This window comes from Oncorhynchus mykiss, chromosome 13 (assembly GCF_013265735.2).
Source record: "Oncorhynchus mykiss isolate Arlee chromosome 13, USDA_OmykA_1.1, whole genome shotgun sequence".
In the NCBI taxonomy this organism is placed as follows: domain Eukaryota; kingdom Metazoa; phylum Chordata; class Actinopteri; order Salmoniformes; family Salmonidae; genus Oncorhynchus; species Oncorhynchus mykiss.
Window position 1 is genome coordinate 22,182,741 of NC_048577.1, and position 19,870 is coordinate 22,202,610.

Below are 19,870 nucleotides of genomic sequence, written 5' to 3' on the forward strand. Positions count from 1 at the left end.
AAATCAATACATACTCAACCAAATATGACAGAAGCAACCATGTGAAGTACTAAGATACTACATTACAATATAAACACACTAGCGCACTGCTTCCAGAAAGCATATTCTACCATGGCTATTATATAGCTATCAAAACAATGCAGTTTAGCTTAGTTAACATTCATTATTCATGGTACGCTTGTAACACAGTTGCGGTTCCACTCCCAGAAATAGTCAGAGGGAGAGGAGGGCAGGATGAGAGGGAGATGGCAGAGGAAGGGTATACAGTCACTGATCTCATCTCATATAGAAGCGCAGAGAAAGAACAGCATGAATATCCTCCCTCTCCCTTCTCTAGTCTTCTCTTTTTTTCCCCCTTCTCCCCTGGCCCACCAAAGGAAGCTATTTCTTAGAGATGTCACAACTGACTGTCTCATCTGTTGCCTGCCTGTTCACTGCTCAATGAGCTGATCTGTGCCTCGCCGCATCCTGCACAAATCACTGCTCCTCCTGTGGCCATGGAACACACACACAGTATCCCATTTGTATGCATAATCAGATTGCACAAATCCCAATTGCTCATGTGCATACATAAAACTCTCTCACATTACATGGCCTATGTGCAATACATAGACTATGGGAAACTACTAACAAAGAAACACACACAGGTTTTCCCCTTGTCCCAACAATGATCCTAAAGCTAGAAATATCCAGAGGGGAAAATGCTGAAAATATCCTTAGTCTGCGTGAGTCATATGTTGGACGACTGCCTGGTCGACACGATGGCGTTGTTCAGGAATTCAATGGAAACACCTGTGTGTATTGGAAAGAAACCCCGGTATTGGCGTCTTTTGTTCAGGCACCAGTAACTGTCCAATAACAATGGCTGTTAGTCAGCAGCACAGCATCAAGCGGCAGCCTGGAAACCAGCAGGCTGTTCTGTAAAGGTGCCGCTAAAGAGGGGGGGGGGCTTTCTCATACACACTAGTGCAAACACACACACACTAACAAAGCGGACATTTCTCTGAAGGGGCGAGCGAAGCGGTCAGGCTAAAGGCTAACAAAGCAGATCTGTTCCTTTGTCTCGTCTCAAGGATGGAGCGATTTTGTCTGGTGATAGATCAGCGTTTCCTAAACTAGGGGTTGAGACCATGGGGTGGCGAGAGAAACTCAGAAAAATAACCATAATAATTTGCCGCTTGGTTCATAGAACCGCGGTTACGTGAGTAACCTCCAATATACACTCAATGTGGTCGTGAGTGTTTCTTCCTACAAAACGCCTGACCTTCTGCGCTTTCCAATGTCTTTGATGCATTTCAGTATTTCAAACCATACTTCCTTCCGTTTAAAAATACAGTCAGAGTGATTTGTAATTGACTGCCATAGCCCTAAATCAAATAAAACAAATTAACTGGCTGTTGATGACATCACCTTATTGTTTTACATGGTGTGGTTGCAAAAAAAAAAAAAAAAAGCTCAAAATGGGGTAATGGGGAAAAAAAAATAAACAGGTTTGGGAACCCCTGTAATGGACAATGGAAAAGGCTGGGGCTCTGGCAAGTAGCCACTGCTTTCAGGTCTCAGCTACATGTTACCATGTCTCATCTCAGGGATGTAGAGAGTGCCGGTCTAATATAGACAATGGACTCTGATGACTGACAGACGACCTTGGCTGGCTGCAAGCCCCCCAATCACAAAGCACCTGACAACTGATGCGTCCTCTCCTTCAGTGTCGAACTAAGCCTGCAACTGTGTTGACGGTGATTGAGCAACAAGTCCTTTTGCATGCTGAACAAACCCACGCAATATCAGGTATACCAATGTATATAGACTTTATTGTATTAGTGACTGTATGTTTGTTATTCCAAGTGTAACTCTGTGTTGTTTGTGTCGCAATGCTTTTCTTTATCTTGGCCAGGTCGCAGTTGTAAATGAGAACTTGTTCTCAACTGGCCTACCTGGTTAAATAAATGTGAAATCCAAAAATAAAAAAGGTACTGTTTAATAAAGCTGCCAGTTGAGGACTTGTAAGGTGTCCGTTTCTCAAACTAGGCACTTGAATGCAAAAGGGTTTTCTAATGATCAATTAGCCTTTTAAAATGATAAACCTGGATTAGCTAACACAACGTGCCATTGGAACACAGGAGTGATGGTTGCTGATAATGGGCCTCTGTACTCCTATGTAGATATTCCATTAAAAAAAATAATCTGCCGTTTCCAGCTACAATTGTCATTTACAACATTAGCAATGTCTACACTGTATTTCTGATCACTTTGATGTAATTTTAAAACAGAAAAAAATGCTTTTCTTTCAAAAACAAGGACATTTCGAGGTGTACCCAAACTAATGAACGGTGGTGTATATGGTCATTTTTAAATATACAGGGTGAAGTTCATTTCATAACAAGGACAATTGCTTTTTCTACCTGCAATGCTCGATCAGCGGGAGGAAAATAAAACGTTTAGACCATTTGGACCAGGGCTGCTCAACCCACTTCCTGGAGATCTACCGTCCTGTGGGTTTTCAGTCCAACCCTCTTCCTGGGGATCTACTGTCTTGTAGGTTCAGTCCAATCCTCTTCCTGGGGATCTACTGTCCTGTGGGGTTTCAGTCCAATCCTAATTTAACACACCTGATTCTACTAATTAGCTGCTCAACAAGACCTTAACAAGCTGAATCAGGTATGCTACATTTGGGTTAGGACAGAGACAGAGATCTCATTTTCCATCAATGTAACTTATGCAACAAATGTTAGTGCATCGAATCGTATTGAACGTTTCTCTAATCAAACCGAATCACGTCAAACTAAAATGTTTTGTTCATGTTTCACATCGGAACCCATGTCAAATTGTCTCGAAAGGGAAAGATGCACATTCCTAGTGCAACAGTATTGGTTTTGTCTTCCTGGGCTCATTAACGAGTCACACTCTCCAGGTAGGGTGCAGGAGGAAGGATAGAGGAAAAGGAGAGAGACTGCAGCCTTGGGCCACGCCTGTTCTCCATTCACATTGACCATGTTGACACTTAAAAATGATAAAGATCAAATATTTATCTCACATTAGATTCTCTCTCTCACACACACACCTACACACAAAAGGATTCTACACACACACACCTCCATCAGACCAGCCATGTCTGGCAGCGCTGGAGGTCCATAGATCCAGACAGCGGGAACCACAAAGCTCCTTTACACATGTTCTCCTGGGGGAGAGGAGAACCAGGTGGCGTTAAGAGAACTGACAGTCCGGTATAAAACCACTATATACTTCTGGAACAACTGATGGGAGCTGAGGAAGGGTCAGCAGCGAGAGAGAGTAACTGACAGAGTGAAAATAGTGGCAGGGCAATAGGACACAGGGAGACCGTCAGACGGATAAGGGGAGGTGGATGGAGAGGAGGGGTGGAAAGAGAGCGGGAGGGAAGAGCAAGGCAGAGGGAAAATAGTGGCAGGGCAATAGGACACAGGGAGACCGTCAGACGGATAAGGGGAGGTGGATGGAGAGGGGTGGAAAGAAAGCGGGAGGGAAGAGCAAGGCAGAGGGAAAAAACAACAGTGAAAGAAAGCCAGACACAGAACCAGCCGGTCTCCCCCACTGTGAGGTGTCAATACTGCAGAGGGAGAAAGGCTGCGGCCAGCCGGCCTTTCTCCGCAAGTCCTCAGTGGACACATCTACCACACACAGAGAAGCAGAGAGGACGAGCGAGGCAGAGAGAGAATTAACTACAGAACAAAATACAAAACCCTGCAACCCAAAAAAAAAAATCCTGTGGAGTTGATGGGATCCTCAATTAAATATACAGACCACAAATTCCAATTAACTTTACTTCATCATCCTCAGCTCAGGCATATTCCTCAATATTTGGAACCAAGGACTAATCACCCAATCCACAAAAGTAGAGACAAATTTGACCCCAATAACTACCGTGGGATATGCATCAGCAGCAACCTTGGGAAAATCCTCTGCATTATAATTGACAGCAGACTTGCACATTTCCTCAGCGAAAACAATATACTGAGCAAATGTCAATTTGGCTTTAAATCAAATTAGCGTACAACAGTCCACGTATTCACCCTGCAAACCCTAAATTGACAAAAAAACTAAAACAAAGGCAAAGACTTCTCATGCTTTGTTGATTTAAAAAAAGCTTGCCTCAATTTGGCATGAGGGCCTGATATACAAATTGATGGAAAGTGGTGTTGGGGGAAAACATACAACATTATAAAATCCATGTACACAAACAACAAGCGCGGGGTTAAAATTGGCAGAAAACATTTGTTTCCACAGGGCCAGGGGGTGAGACAGGGATGCAGCTTAAGCCCCACCCTCAACATATAAACGAATTGGCGAGGGCACTAGAAGAGTACGCAGCACCCTGCCTCACCCTCCTAGAATCTGAAGTCAAATGTCTACTGTTTGCTGATGATCTGGTGCTTCTGCAGCACCTAGATCTTCTGCACAGATTGTCAGACCTGGGCCCCGAAAGTAAATCTCAGTGAGACACCGTTGCCCTACAGCACACAAACTACACATACCTTGGCCTAAACATCAGCGCCACAAGTAACTTCCACAAAGCTGTGAACGATCTGAGACAAGGCAAGAAGGGCCTTCTATGCCCTCAAAAGGAACATAAAATTCGATATGCCAATTATGATTGACTAAAAATACTTGAAGAATCAGTTATAGAACCCATTGCCCTTTAATGTTGTGAGGTCTGGGATCCTCTCACCAAAAAAGCATTCAGAAAATGGGGACAAACACCAAATTGAAGCTCTGCATGCAGATTCCTGCTCAAATATCCTAGGAACTGTTTTGAGTGTAATGTTTACGGTTCCTTTTTTATTGTTTATTTCACTTTTGTTTATAATCTATTTCACTTGCTTTGGCAAATATTTTCCCCATGCCAATGAAGCCCTTAGAAAGAGAGCGCGAGAGAAACAGAGAGAGTGCATCAGATACATAATCTCAGGAGGGGTGTGGTTGACAACAACCCTTCCACATTACATCACTGCTCTGCAATCTCCAGAACAGAACTCCACAGGGACAGGGAGGAGGGGAAGAGAGGGATAGGAGGAGGAGGGAGGATAGCTTATCATTTCACATCTTTGTAGTGAGTTACCAAAGCTATTCTCTCGAGCCCTAGGCTATAGGGAAGGATGGATCTAAGATGACTTAGCTGCTTCTCTCCTCTCACCTCCACCTGCTGTCACACCTCTTCACCTTCCAGACCTGTCACTTTCAATCTGCTGATGATCCCTTGTTCTGGCTGCTTGTGAATGTGTGACATGTGTGTGTGTGTGTCCACTCTATGCTAAGGCCCTGGCACCTGCTTAACATTACTCAAGCTCATACACTCCCTTCTTACACTGAGGCTACTTGGCAGTGTGTCCCGGATTACTTCATTAATAGTCAACCACGGGCCTGCAGTTTTGCCTATTCTCTGAGAACCGCAGGACTAGGACCAGGTTGCTAAGTAGCAAAGAGGCTAGTAACCAAAAATCTACATAGCGTTTATTGCGTCAAAACACACGTCATGACGACATGTCAATTCCCATGTGAGGAGAATGGCGTAACATCACGGTGGTGTCAGTCGTTTAGTCTTAACTGTAAGTCAATTAGGATCATCCGTCGTCTAAATACAGACACCCTAATTTTGCGATCGTTTAAGCCTCCTCAGTAGGGAATGGCTAACCACTAATGGCAATTATTCAAGCGCCATGCTAATGAGTTGGCTGGATAATTAATAACGACAAGATGGCTGATGTCTCAATATGATTGGAGAAGGCTAAGGTGTTACCAGCACATGTGGAGTGACTCAAAGGATTACAAGGCATCAACTGTATAGGCCAGGGGCTTCCCAAACTCAGTCCAGCACCCCTGGTTTCACCTTTTGTTTTTTCACCTCAGCACTACACAGCTGATTCAAATGATCAAAGCTTGATGAGTTGGTTATATGAATCAGCTGTGTAGTGCTATGGCAAAAACCTAGACTGCACCCATCACAGAGATGGATCCTTCCAACCTCCCCATACATCACTAGCAGACAGGCCAGCCCAATAAAGCAGCAAATGAGACGGGGGGAGGATGACGGGGCAAAAAGGTGACAAAGGTGACAAATAGGACCATGGCTTATGTATGACATGTTCTCCAGAGGGGACAGAGCGGGAGAGCCGAGGTCAGAAAAACAAAGCATGAGCCTTGTGCTGCTTACGAGCCTCTAAAGAGCACACCTCTAATGCCTTTTCAGCTAGTCGTGTGGTGATACCTAATGTATATCCAACCACATTCCAGTGCCCAACAGGCCATTATCGACGGAATACTCACTCATTACCCTGGATAAACCAGGGTCATAAACAATACGGGTGAATGCTAATACTCAGAATTTTTGCCTAGCATAGATTAGCAATACCTGTAAACAGCATCCTGAAAGGACCGCACTCTACCTTCCGGACAACAAAAGGAGACCAAATACTCCCGAATCGGTATGTAAAAAGAGATATCGGCCTATTCAGCAAACTAAGGGGTTAGGCCTATAACTGCAACTGCTTGCAACAAGAAAACAAAAACCTCTAAAAATAGACCCTGGTAAAATAAGACATTTAAAAAAAATGTTTTTTAAAAGAACCAATGGGACAGAAGGGGGGGCCTTATCACTTAAGGACAAAAAGCTCTTCATTAGCATAGCAACCATCTGCCCAGAGCTAGCCCATCTCTTCCTCCCCTCACTATCTCTCCCTCGTGCCCCCTCATTCTCTTCCCAGCTCCCTTCATCCTCTTTCTCCCCTTACTCTCTCCATCCCTCTTTCTCTCCTCCCTTCTCTCTCTCTGCAGTAGAGTCGGCAGCAGTAGGCCCTGGCCCCGGCTGCACCCACCGTCATTAGCAGCATCACGCCACACTCCACCCCCAGGGCCTAGGCGTCACGGTCACCTCAGACCCCCGTCTGACAGCTCCGTCTCCGAGCACAGCCTTGAATAAGGGATAAGAGGGTGGGGAGGGAAACCATCGCCCCGACCTCAGTACCACGCCCTGCGTTCCACTGTCAGCTACCTGCTGCAGTCATAGCCTTGGAAAGCCTATCATAAGAAAGTTAGGGAGGGCTAGACAGTATACTGCAGCAACGGGGCTGAGTTAGCTAGTGTTCTAGCAATGCCGCTGTGTGCTCACCGTCACTGAACTGTAGGCAGCCACAGGCTTCCACAGCATGAACCCTGTCAAAGACCTTCAATAGATGCCTTAGCCTCATTGAGAAACAATGTCCTTCGTAGTCAAGAGATGCACTATTTTCAGTCCCAGCGTCCTTGCTAGGCTAGCGATGTAATGGTTGCTATTCAGGAGGCACCTCGAGTTAGTGGTTATTCCATTTAACCAATATGAACAGCTTTTCACACAGGTCTTAAAGAAGACGGCAAGGTTGAAACATGGGGTTCTTTGTACAGTTTCTAATATGACTAGCCCACCATTGTGAGAGTGCAAAGCACCTTCCTATCCAATCAGGTTTCAAACGGGTAGCTATAGATTCTATTCAACGGAGCCTCATTAAAGCCATTTCATTTTTAATTCTTGAAGAAAGCAAATTTGAAACATTGGGTAGTAGTCCACCTCTGATAGAACTAGCATAGCATATTTTTATGTATTGATCTAGCAGAGGAATGGTAGTGCCTTCAACGACTCGATTTTATGTATAGAGCACATCTCTGGCAAAACAGAATTCTGTTCGTCCTCTAGGTTTTCTTATATTTCCTGCAATGTTACAAACTGGCATACACAACAACTCTGCGAAATGTGTCCTACCCGGTCGGAAAACAGTGACTAACATAACGCAGCACCCCTTCCACGAGCACGTGGGGAGAGGTTCTTGAAATGTAAAATCCACTAAAACATTTGCACACCATTCTAGCCAATTCTTCAGACCTCCAAAAGGTTGGTGTGACATGATTTGGATGCATGGCTATACAAAACTAGGGTGAAGGTACTGACTTCTCGTACCCCAGTGTCCCCGGAAGTGTGTGAAAATGGGTATAAAGCAGAGGAAGGTAGGTAAGAAATAAAAGCAGTCAGGACAGACTTCCTTGGAAATATGCCATTTTTGCATACCGCAGGAAGTGGCCTGGTTATGAATTATAGATGTGAATCTTTGAGTTGCTCAAGAGAATATGTGACTGAAGAAACACCGTCTGAGCAGTAGGTAGACAGAGGATGCACACTGACAACAGTGATGGGGGAAAACAAAATCGATACAGTTCCATATATCGGGATATTATTTGACAATAGATCATATTGTATTGACTATATCATTTTTGCACTAGTTCGGTGCATCTGCATCAACTCCAGTCATTTCCCATCTCCTTTTTAAATCGGTAGCATATGTTTTCAGCACTTTTATTTCCATGACTGATCAAAACTAGTTCTCATGGCGCTCTTGTCCCTCTGCAGTAGACATATACTGAGCAATATGTTTGGAACAATGAATCGCAACACATGTAGAACCATGAGAATCGCAATACATATATCGGCACCCAAGTATCGCAATATTGTATCGTGAGGTCCCTGGCAATTCCCAGCCCTAACGGACAGCCAAACAGACGCACACACACAGGGAGGAAGAATACACACACAGATCAGGCTGGACAAACACACAAACTGATAAGGACAAAAACACACACGGAGGGCAATGTTTAAGGCCTAAAACAAGACTGGCATTCAAAGTCACACAGAGCCGAGTCACCCTTGTGTGTGTAGGTAAACATCCCTGACCCATTGTTATCCCCACATATACATGACTAGACCTCTGTCCTGACTTCCAGACCCTGAATCCATTGCTAGAACTTTACACATTTACTCCAGAGGACAGAGCAGCACTGTTCACCATGAGTATCTTCTAGGCCCAACCCCATCCCCACTCCCTCAGTGTGACCCTTTTCCATAAGGCCCTGGAATGAGCTCCCTGTTACTGCAGTACTGAATCCCATTATGTCAATACGGCAATAGCTCTCTTTTTTTGTTTGTAATGATACTGGCTCGACAAAGCGTTCATGCATGGGCTTTGAGCGCTTGGATACTCTGCTTTGGGCAACCTTTCTTTTTAATTAATATTGTGAATAGATTGGACCCTATTTAACTTGATTTTTTTTGTGATGGCATAGGTTATCTTTCCCTATGTAATATAGCGATAGCCTCAACCTGCTTCCGACTAAGTTTGGTAACTACTGTGAAATGCATTCATAGGCAAGGTTATTAAATACCATTTACAGCTTTGTATCGATGTATTATTGTTAATAATAAATGAAACGTTAGCAAAACCTATCCACTTTAAAATGTCAGTCATGCAGAATGTTATCCACTTTAAAACTGCCTTTGGCCAATGGAAAACTAACATTACACCATCAGTATCATTGATTAAACTGACTCCTCGTGTAGTGGAGGGTTTAGCATAGAATCAAAGATTTGTATAACTAACCCAAGATGGAAACAACATGCTGTGGTCCTATGGGAGCAAATTAATAATAGTGGGCAGAGCAAGCAAGGAGGTGGGCAGAACCCATATTGACGCATTCTAGCATGTATTTGCATTTTAGAGAAGGCCTACGCGTGTGCAATAACTCAATTCGCCCTCCTAAACAACCGCTTCTTATGGGGACAGAAAACTGCATTGAGATCAAATATGCTTCATCAATGACAAAATTAGCAGAAAGTCGGTCAGAATCCATCTCCCACTGCCGGCAATTGGGCTTCCGCTCATCACATTTGGTGGTGAGTGGATACGTCAACCAGATGCTTCAGGTTTATAGATCCGGTGAAACGTCTGGGTCATTGTTCTATCAGTGATATCATTTTAGCAATCTCATATGACGATGGGTCATGGCTAGCTTGAGCTGTCAGTGTCAGATACAGCATCAGCCAGAGACCACCTTACATGATTCAGTTAAAGTCCTTTATCTCATTGTTTAAGCAGCAGTTTTAGCAAGTGTTCCCTCTCCTACAAAAGTTGTCAATGATTCATTTACTGAAAACCTGAGACGCAAACTAGCTAGTTGATTGATCAGCAACGTGCGTTTCATTAGCTAGCAAGGTAGCCTAGCCAACCTGCCAGTTAGCTAAACTGGTTCGTGGAGAATGTTGGTTATACCTAAATAAATGACTAGCACACTAGCTAGTCGTTTAACCAGTAAGCAATAATAAAAAAAGTTAGCTAGCCAAACATGCTATGTCACACCCAGTTGAACAGCACATTTCAAGACATGTGGGCAATATGCTGAAGCTAGGTATAGTAATTGCAACAAACAAGTACACAAGCGCGCCTAAAACGTTCGCAATGCTGGTTATAGCGTGCTGAACCGGTGGCGGTGTACCGTTACTAATTAATTGAACCAGCTGTCAATAACAGGAAAGCACACCTTGTGCTGGGAGCTAGCTAGCTCACTAAATGTTACCACCAACGTTGAAAACATAGTGTGGCTAGTTAGCTAACGTTAGCAGACAATTACCTTTGTTTCCCGTATGTCTTGTTTCCCTCCTTCTGGGTACCACTGCACCCGGACAAAACCCCTTCCCAGAGGTGCCAGGCTGTCCACAACACTGCTATCGGTGTCCGAGTTACAGGGGATACAGCCACCTCCTCGACCACCACCACCGCCTCTACCTCCGCCATCTTCGAGGTCCGAGTCTGAATCAAACTCCTCCTCGCCCTGTATCATTCTGACTAGGCCGAACCGGACCAAGTCGCGATACCGACCTGACACCAAATCGTGGGAGAAAAGAAGCCGCTGGGAGCCGCCTGCAGAAGGAGAGAGCGCCATGGATGGAGGCTCCGAGCCAGGGCTTACAGCCGGAGAAAGAGCTGCGTCTGTTGCTATTGCGTCCGATGCCACCGGTTCCGCCATCGCTGCAGTTGTCAGGGAATAATGCGAGAAAGGGAGAGAGATGGTGGAGAAGAAAAAAAGAGAAACCTGTAACCAGGGAAGTGCACGTGTTTACGTCGGTAGGGCGCGCGCTGCGTAAATGCACTCCGAGAAGAGTCGAGGGTCTGTCAGATTGACAAAGGTGTTTTTTTCCACCGGCCTTGACTCTGAATAAATGAGTCTGAGACAGCAGACAGTTATATCACACCGTTATTATAGCACATCTTTCTTGATATTCTAGTCACACGGGCAGGTGTTGCTTGCTCCACGATGACACAAATTAATGATGTAATGTGGCCAATTTCGTAGGATTGGGGCCCCCCTTTGGACACAGCCTAACAATAAAGTTAAACAAATATCACAGCCATGTTCATCATCATGTTTTTATTTATTTAATTTCTTACAGAAATGCAAACATAATGAAAGAGAAGACGTCAATTTCATCAACAAGTCTGTAGCCCGGGCTCGAATAGGCGTTCTGTGCCATTTTTCGCCACTTGGTGTCAGTGTCGAGTGCTGAAATTGGCTTATTATTGCAGACACAGCCATGGTTTCACAGGATTGTGGCATGAAATAACATATTTTATGCATACCGTGCCTGACACGGTAGTTGTGTTATGTAGGCTAACGTGATGAGACATATGTCTTATTTGTCAAGCGCAAAGATGCGCGTATACATCTATAAAAAATAAAAAATGTATATAATGCGAGAAGCATATTCTATTTTTTGATAAAGGGAGTCCAACAAATACAGACGCTAACTCTGTTCTCTACCTGCATTTATCAGGTAGCCAAAAAAAAAAAAAAACGAATTTCATATTGGTCAGCAACGTATTGCAAACAGGGGATAAACTATACATTAAAACTGAAATAATGATCAACAAACTCTTACATGGGGAAAAAAATCATGAACCACAATCTCGAGACAATTGATGTACAATAGAAAAGTTTCCCTTATTTGAGTGACATGACGTTTTGTAAATAGATGAGGGCAACCAATAAGATTCATAATACAATCACCAGTAGGCCTATTCTATGCGGAAAATTCTGATCGAGTGATATTGATATCAACATTTAAATAAAATAGGCATTTTACAATTACATACAGCCTATATTCCACTTATATTTTAAATTATACACTGAACAAAAATATAAACGCAACATGTAAAGTGTTGGTCCCATGTTTCATGAGCTGAAATATAAGGTCCCAGACATTTTCCATACGCACAAAAAGCTTATTTCTCTAAAATGTTGTGCACACATTTGTTCACATCCCTGTAAGTTAGCATTTATCCTTTGCCAAGATAATCCATCCATCTGACAGGTGTGTGGCATATCAAGAAGCATGATCATTACACAATGATGTGCTGGGGACAATAAAAGGCCACTCTAAAATGTGCAGATTTGTCACACAACACAATGCCACAGATGTCTCAAGTTTTGAAGGAGCGTGCAATTGGCATTCTGACTGCAGGAATGTCCACCAGATAATTGATCATTTAATGTTAGTTTCTCTACCATAAGCCACCTCCAGCTTCATTTTAGAGGATATGACAGTATGTCCAACCGGCCTCACAATCGCAGACTATGTGTATAGCGTTGTGTAAGCGAGCGGTCTGCTCATGTCAATGTTGTGAACAAAGTGAGCCATGGTGGTGTTGGGGTTATGGTATGGGCAGGCATAAGCTACAAACAACAAACACAATTGCATTTTATTGATGGCAATTTGAATGCACAGAGATACCGTGACGAGATCCTCATGCCATTCATCTGCCGCCATCAACTCGTGTTTCAGCATGATAATGCACGGTCACATGTCGCACGGATCTGTACACAATTCCTGGAACCTGAAAATGTCCCAGTTCTTCCATAGCCTATGTACTCACCAGACATGTCACCCATTGAGCATGTTTGGGATGCTCTGGATTGGCATGTACGACAGCGTGTTCCAGTTCCTGCCAATATCCAGCAACTTCGCACAGCCATTAAAGAGGACTGGGACTACATTCCATAGGCCACAATCAACAGCCTGAACAACTCTATGAGAAAGACTGCATGCACACTGCATGAGGCACATGGTGGTCACACCAGATACTGACTGGTATTCTGATCCACACCCCTACCTTAAAAAAAGAAGATCTGTGACCAACATATGCATATCTGTATTCCCAGTCATGTGAAATCCATAGATTAAGGCCTAAATAGTTTATTTCAATTGACTAATTTCCTTATATAAACTGTAACTCAGTAAAATCTTTGAAATGGCGGCATGCATGTTCATATTTTTGTTCAGTATAGAAGGCCAAAACTGTACCCATCAAACACTGAATTTTTAGACCTATATGTAAATTGTAATTTATAGATATAAATGAAATAACTGAAAATAGGTGATACCTAGGCTTAGCCAAAAGCCGATCCATTAGTTGCGTGTTTACAAGAGGCTAATTCCAAACACAAGTGACGAATATCCCCAATAAATCCGGGTCAATATGTTTATTGTTGACAGGTATTCTCTCAGAATTTGGTCATCCAGCTTGTAGGCTTATGACTAATAGCACTTACTGCCAAAGGTAAAAATACACACGGCGCACCACATTAACCTCAGACTTTACACACAACCCTTCTTCACTAGGATCACTTGAGTGGAGCAGATATCGAAGAGAGGCAGCCATTCAATATAAAGTATAAATTATATTGAAATATCAACATTTCTATTTGATTTAAGAGCTTGGAACTTCGATCAGACACCATGTCGACAGTCAGTGCCCTGCCTTTCCTGAAATCTAGTCTCCTAATGCGCCCTCTCATGGGTTCCATCACCCCCAGGCGCGGGCGTCGCCACACACTCCCGGCCAGCGAGTTCCGTTGCCTCAGCCCGGAGGACGCAATCAGCGTGTTTGAGATCGAAAGAGAGGGTAACAACTTTTAACTTACTAAAATGTAGAACTTGTTTTTACCCCAATACTGGTCGTTTTTCTTTACAACTTTGTACCTAGACATAAAAAGGTATATTGATGTTTTGTGAAAAAAAAATGCTTTGTCATTAATTTGACGTGTCAAATATAGAATACTTAATGATGAGGTGCTTTACATTTAAAGTTTACTTTTAATTTTTTTTTATAGACTAGGCTAATATATATTTTGGAAATAAATCTTTGGATACCAACCAAATTCATGACAAACAAACAGTCAGTCATGATGGGATTCATGTCACCAAGCAAGTAAACTCAGCAAAAAAAGAAACGTCCTCTCACTGTCAATTGCGTTTCTTTTCAGCTAACTTAAATTGTGTAAATATTTGTATGAACATAACAAGATTCAACAACTGAGACATAAACTGAACAAGTTCCACAGACATGTGACTAACAGAAATGGAATAATGTGTCCCAGAACAAAGGGGGGGTCAAATTCAAAAGTAACAGTCAGTATCTGGTGTGGCCACCAGCTGCATTAAGTACTTCAGTGCATCTCCTCCTCATGGACTGCACCAGATGTGCCACTTCTTGCTGTGAGATGTTACCCTACTCTTCCACCAAGGCACCTGCAAGTTCCCGGACATTTCTGGGGGGAATGGCCCTAGTCCTCACCCTCCGACCCAACAGGTCCCAGACGTGCTAAATGGGATTGAGATCCGGGCTCTTCGCTGGACATGGCAGAACACAGACATTCCTGTCTTGCAGGAAATCACACACAGAACGAGCAGTATGGCTGTTAGCATTGTCATGCTGGCTGGTCATGTCAGGATGATCCTGCAGGAAGGGTACCACATGAGGGAGGAGGAGGTCTTCCCTGTAACACACAGCGTTGAGATTGCCTGCAATGACAACAAGCTCAGTCCGATGATGCACCAGACCATGATGGACCCTCCAACTCCAAATCGATCCTGCTCCAGTGTACAGGCCTTGGTGTAACGCTCATTCGTTTGACAATAAACACAAATTATACCATCACCCCTGGTGAGACAAAACCGCGACTCGTCAGTGAAGAGCATCTTTTGCCAGTCCTGTCTGGTCCAGCAACGGTGGGTTTGTGCCCATAGACAACGTTGTTGCCGGTGATGTCTGGTGAGGACCTGCCTTACAACAGGCCTACAAGCCCTCAGTCCAACCTCTCTCAGCCTATTGCGGGCAGTCTGAGCACTAACGGAGGAATTGTGTGTTCCTCGTGTAACTCGGGCAGTTGTTGTTGCCATCCTGTACCCGTCCTGCAGGTGTGATGTTCGGATGTACCGATCCTGTGCAGGTGTTGTTACACGCGGTCTGCCACTGCGAGGACGATCAGCTGTCCATCCGTCTCCCTGTAGCGCTGTCTAAGGCGTCTCATAGTACGGACATTACAATTTATTTCCCTGGCCACATCTGCAGTCCTCATGCCTCCTTGCAGCATGCCTAAGGCACGTTCACACAGATGAGCAGGGATCCTGGGCATCTTTCTTTTGGTGTTTTTCAGAGTGAGTATAAATGCCTCTTTAGTGTCCTACGTTTTCATAACTGTGACCTTAATTGCCTACCCTATGTAAGCTGTTAGTGTCTTAACGATCATCCGCAGGTGCATGTTCATTAATTGTTTATGGTTCATTGAACAAGCATGGGAAACAGTGTTTAAACCCTTTACAATGAAGATCTGTGAAGTTATTTGGATTTTTACGAATTATCTTTGAAAGACCGTGTCCTGAAAAAGGGACGTTTCTTTTTATGCTGAGTTTAGTTGGAAGTAAGCAAACTGAGATTAGACTGAACAACTACGTGTGTACTTGATCATGGACTTGGGTTGTCTGTCTGACCTCCTCAGCCTTCATCTCTGTGTCTGGAGAGTGTCCGCTCCACTTGGATGAGGTGTGTCACTTCCTGACGCTGTGCCCTGAGCTGTCTCTGGGCTGGTTTGAGGAGGGACGCCTCGTTGCCTTCATCATAGGATCACTGTGGGACCAGGAGAAACTAGCCATGGTAAGTCCCAAGTCAAAATGTGTTGAATAAGTGGGACAATGTCTTCATTATAATGAATGACTTTTGGTAGCCTACCCAATGAATCAAAAGACAAGCTTTGAGGATGTACTTCGACGTGGTATTTTATCAATAGAAACGTACAATTTTTTTTTAGTACGGGGACTTCAAGGTTTTTATATAAAACATCTCAAAATCAGAGAATGCAACCAACCTTACATCCACACAACCAACCTTACATCCACATAAACCAAGCTTACATCCACACAAACCTGTCAATTCAGGGTTCAATAGAGTTGATCATGAAAAAATCTCCATGGCCATGATAAGTGGTTAGTCGGGTGATCTCACATTGCACTCATGCACTCAAAACTCAGCCTTCCCTCCCTCCTTTTTCAGGACGCTCTCACCCTCCACAAGCCCCATGGCTCCACGGTCCACCTCCATGTGCTTGCTGTCCACCGCACCTTCCGGCAGCAAGGCAAGGGCTCCATCCTGATGTGGCGCTACCTGCAGTACCTGCGCTGCCTGCCCTATGTGCGCTGCGCCGTGCTCATGTGCGAAGACTTCCTGGTCCCTTTCTACCAGAAGTCAGGATTTAAAGTGCAGGGCCCCAGCGACATCACCGTGGGGCCCCTGACCTTCATTGAGATGATGTACCCTGTCCGGGGCCACGCGTACATGCGCCGCAACAGTGGTGTTTGAGGGGATACGAACCAAGATGGATGCCTCCTTCACTGGGGGGTGTTTGACCAACCTTCCGTGGCTGGACGACGGTTACAGTGGCAAGAAAAAGTATGTGAACCCTTTGGAATTACCTGGACTTCTGCATAAATCAAATTTGATCTGATCTTCATCTAAGTTACAACAATAGACAAACAGTCTGCTTAAACTAATAACACACAAACAATTATACTTTTTCATGTCTTTATTGAACCGTGTGAACATTTGCAGTGCAGTGTGGAAAAAGTATGTGAACCCATGGATTTAATAACAGGTTGACCCTCCTTTGGCAGCAGTAACCTCAACCAAACGTTTTCTGTAGTTGCGGATCAGACCTGCACAACGGTCAGGAGGAATGTTGGACCAGTCCTCTTTATAAAACTGCTTCAGTTCAGCAATATTCTTGGGATGTCTGGTGTGAACCGCTCTCGAGATCCTGCCACAGCATCTCAATCGGGTTGAGGTCAGGACTCTGACTGGGCCACTCCAGAAGGCGTATTTTCTTCTGTTGAAGCCATTTTGTTGTCGATTTACTTCTGTGTTTTGGGTTGTTGTCTTGTTGCATTACCCAACTTCTGTTGAGCTTCAATTGGCAGACAGATAGCCTTACATTGTCCTGCAAAATGTCTTGATAAACTTGGGAATTCATTTTTCCGTCGATGACAGCAAGCTGTCCAGGCCCTGAGGCAGCAAAGCAGCTTCAAACCATGATGCTCCCTTCACAATACTTTACAGTTGGGATGAGGTTTTGATGTTGGCGTGCTGTGCCTTTTTTCTCTCGACTCAGTGTTGTGTTCCTTCCAAACAACTGAACTTTAATTTCATCTGTCCTCATCTGTCCTCAGAACATTTTGCCAGTAGCGCTGTGGAACATCCATATGCTCTTTTGCGAACTTCAGATGTGCAGCAATATTCTTTTGGGACAGCAGTGGCTTCTTCTGTGATGTCTTCCCATCAACACCATTCTTGTTTAGTGTTTTACGTATAGTAGACTTGTCAAAAGAGATGTTAGCATGTCCCAGAGATTTCTGTAAGTCTTTAGCTCACACTCTAGGATTCTTCTTAACCTCATTGAGCATTCTGCGCTGTGCTCTTGCAGTCATCTTTGCAGGACGGCCACTCCTAGGGAGAGTAGCAACAGTGCTGAACTTTCTCCATTTATAGACAATTTGTCTTACCTTGGACTGATGAACATCAAGGCTTTTTTTGATACTTATGTAACCCTTTCCAGTTTTATGCAAGTCAACCATTCTTAATCTTGGGTCTTCTGAGATCTCTTTTGCTCGAGGCATGGTTCGCATCAGGCAATGCTTCTTGTGAATAGCAAACTCAAATATGGTGAGTGTTTTTTTTTATAAGGCAGGGCAGCTCTAACATCTCTAATCCCGTCTCAATGATTGTACTCCAGGTTAGCTGACTCCTGACTCCAATTAGCTTTTGGAGAAGTCATTAACCTAGGGGTTCACATACTTTTTTCCAACCTGTGAATGTTTAAATGATGTATTCAATATAGACAAGACAAATACAATAATTTGTGAGTTATTAGTTTAAGCAGACTGTGTTTGTCTGTTGTTGTGACTTAGATGAAGATCAGATCAAATTTTATGACCAATTTATGCAGAAATCCAGATAATTCAAAAGGGTTCACATACTTTTTCTTGCCGCCGTTTGTAAGCAGCTTGGTGAAACCTCGTTCCCGGTCTATTGCACAAAGTTTCTGGGAACGAGATTACGCTTGCTGTGAGTTACATGTGGGATGCTAGTGCAGTGGCTCGAAGGTGTTTGTCTGTGCTCACTGTTTTGTGGTTGTGGCACGGTTTGTGTGTCCTATGTGGTGGGTGTTACAGAAGATAGTTGACCCGTAAGAGACCAAGCATTTAAAAAAAACAGAGCAACTTACAGTTAATGCATTAATCTTAAAATAGCTAGGTAGGACAACCACATATCTACGACACAGTCGTAGTAAGTACATTTCTCCTCAAAGTAGTCAAAGTCAAAGCTAGTCAAATGTGAGTGTTTGTTCACAAAAGGCTTTTTTTAATCTCAAAGGCTGACATGATCTTTGAGGAAGATATGGAATTACTTGAGTAATTAAGTGATTATACATGTATCACTTTATTCCTTTTTACAAAATGTCTTATTCAAGATGACCAAATAGAATCTGCTACCTGCAGAAAATGCTAGGTTCACATTAGAAAAGTACAGCAAGGAAAAGTGCAGCAAAGTACATATTTTTGTATAAAATGCTGGACATTTTGTAACTCATATTAAGTCTGAGATTTTAGCAAACAAACTGCATCTTGGTGGATGACTTGAGAATCTAACAAAAATGCAGATATGCCTAGATTGAAGAAGGGTCCGCTAGCTTCTCTCTTCCTGTTAGCGTTTTGTGACCCTTCTTCTTGTCACTTAATTACTCAAGTAATTCCATATCTTCCTCAAAGATCATGTCAGCCTTTGAGATTAAAAAAAGCCTTTCGTGGCAAGCATTAAAACAGCATTAACTCAATGCCAAGCAACCAAGGAGGACACTTTAAATCTCATTCTTCCTGTCTGAATATGCAGTTTTATGGCACATCAAAACCTGGGCGATTGCCTGGGACTTTAATTTGCTTTTCAAGATCACTAATGTTTCTGTTTATCCTTCTGTATTTATGCCTTTAAAATGCACTGGGCAGCTAAAAGAGCTGGGTGGGGACTTCTATAAACCATGGTATATACCATGGTAGTAGATTTAATGGTAGTATTACTCTTTTAGCCAGCACCTGTTTCTTTCTAGATTGTGAGAAAATGATTGAAATTAGATTACCGATATACAGTATATCAGGGAGGGATATGAGCAAACTAGGTTGTGTGTTTGTTGGCAGAGACGCCAGTCTCCAATGTAGACCAGTATTGCACGCCCCTCTCCCTAGGGCTATAGGGGTTAATCTGCTAACGTGTCCCATTAGCAAGCATTATTGTCGTTAACTTCTAGGGATTTACGAGAATCGTCTATTTGCTGCTGCCAAGCATTTTAAACAAAGCCTGGCCTACTGTATTCAGTAAGCAGGCCATGTCTGGAGGGTGTTAGTAGTAATGACACATTTATGGGAATCCAATTGCCAATATAGTATGGAGTTGTGAACAATATACTTGTAGCTTGCACAGTATTTGAAAATAGACTTTATAGCATTTGAATGTTTGAAACACAGCAATTTTTTTTACCAATATCCCTCCCTGGGATTTTCCATTCTCCTTGATAAATGAGTCGTCTTTTTCCCTGTAGAAAATCACCACCTTTGCCTCCATCAATCTTGAATCAAGACATTACTGATTTTTATAAC

The 19,870-nt window shown here is 43.4% G+C and overlaps 2 protein-coding genes across 3 annotated transcripts in view; one reads left to right on the top strand and one right to left on the bottom strand.

Moving 5' to 3' along the window:
• Positions 1-10,997, bottom strand: part of LOC110485950 ((E3-independent) E2 ubiquitin-conjugating enzyme UBE2O) — a 43,231-nt gene extending 32,234 nt beyond the window's left edge. The window contains exon 1 of one of the 2 annotated variants that reach the window (XM_036940620.1): positions 10,465-10,997. In XM_036940620.1, coding sequence (XP_036796515.1) covers positions 10,465-10,860 — 396 coding nt within the window. In that variant the 5' untranslated portion in view covers positions 10,861-10,997. The remainder of the gene's footprint in view (positions 1-10,464) is intronic. The other variant, XM_036940621.1, reaches the window with a different exon arrangement.
• A 2,500-nt stretch (positions 10,998-13,497) lies between these two features.
• Positions 13,498-17,049, top strand: aanat1 (arylalkylamine N-acetyltransferase 1). Its single transcript, XM_021559441.2, has 3 exons — positions 13,498-13,793; positions 15,670-15,824; positions 16,221-17,049. Exons 1-3 carry the CDS (start codon positions 13,628-13,630, stop codon positions 16,524-16,526), a joined length of 627 nt encoding a protein of 208 aa, XP_021415116.2. The 5' UTR covers positions 13,498-13,627; the 3' UTR covers positions 16,527-17,049.
• The last annotated feature ends 2,821 nt before the right edge of the window (positions 17,050-19,870 follow it).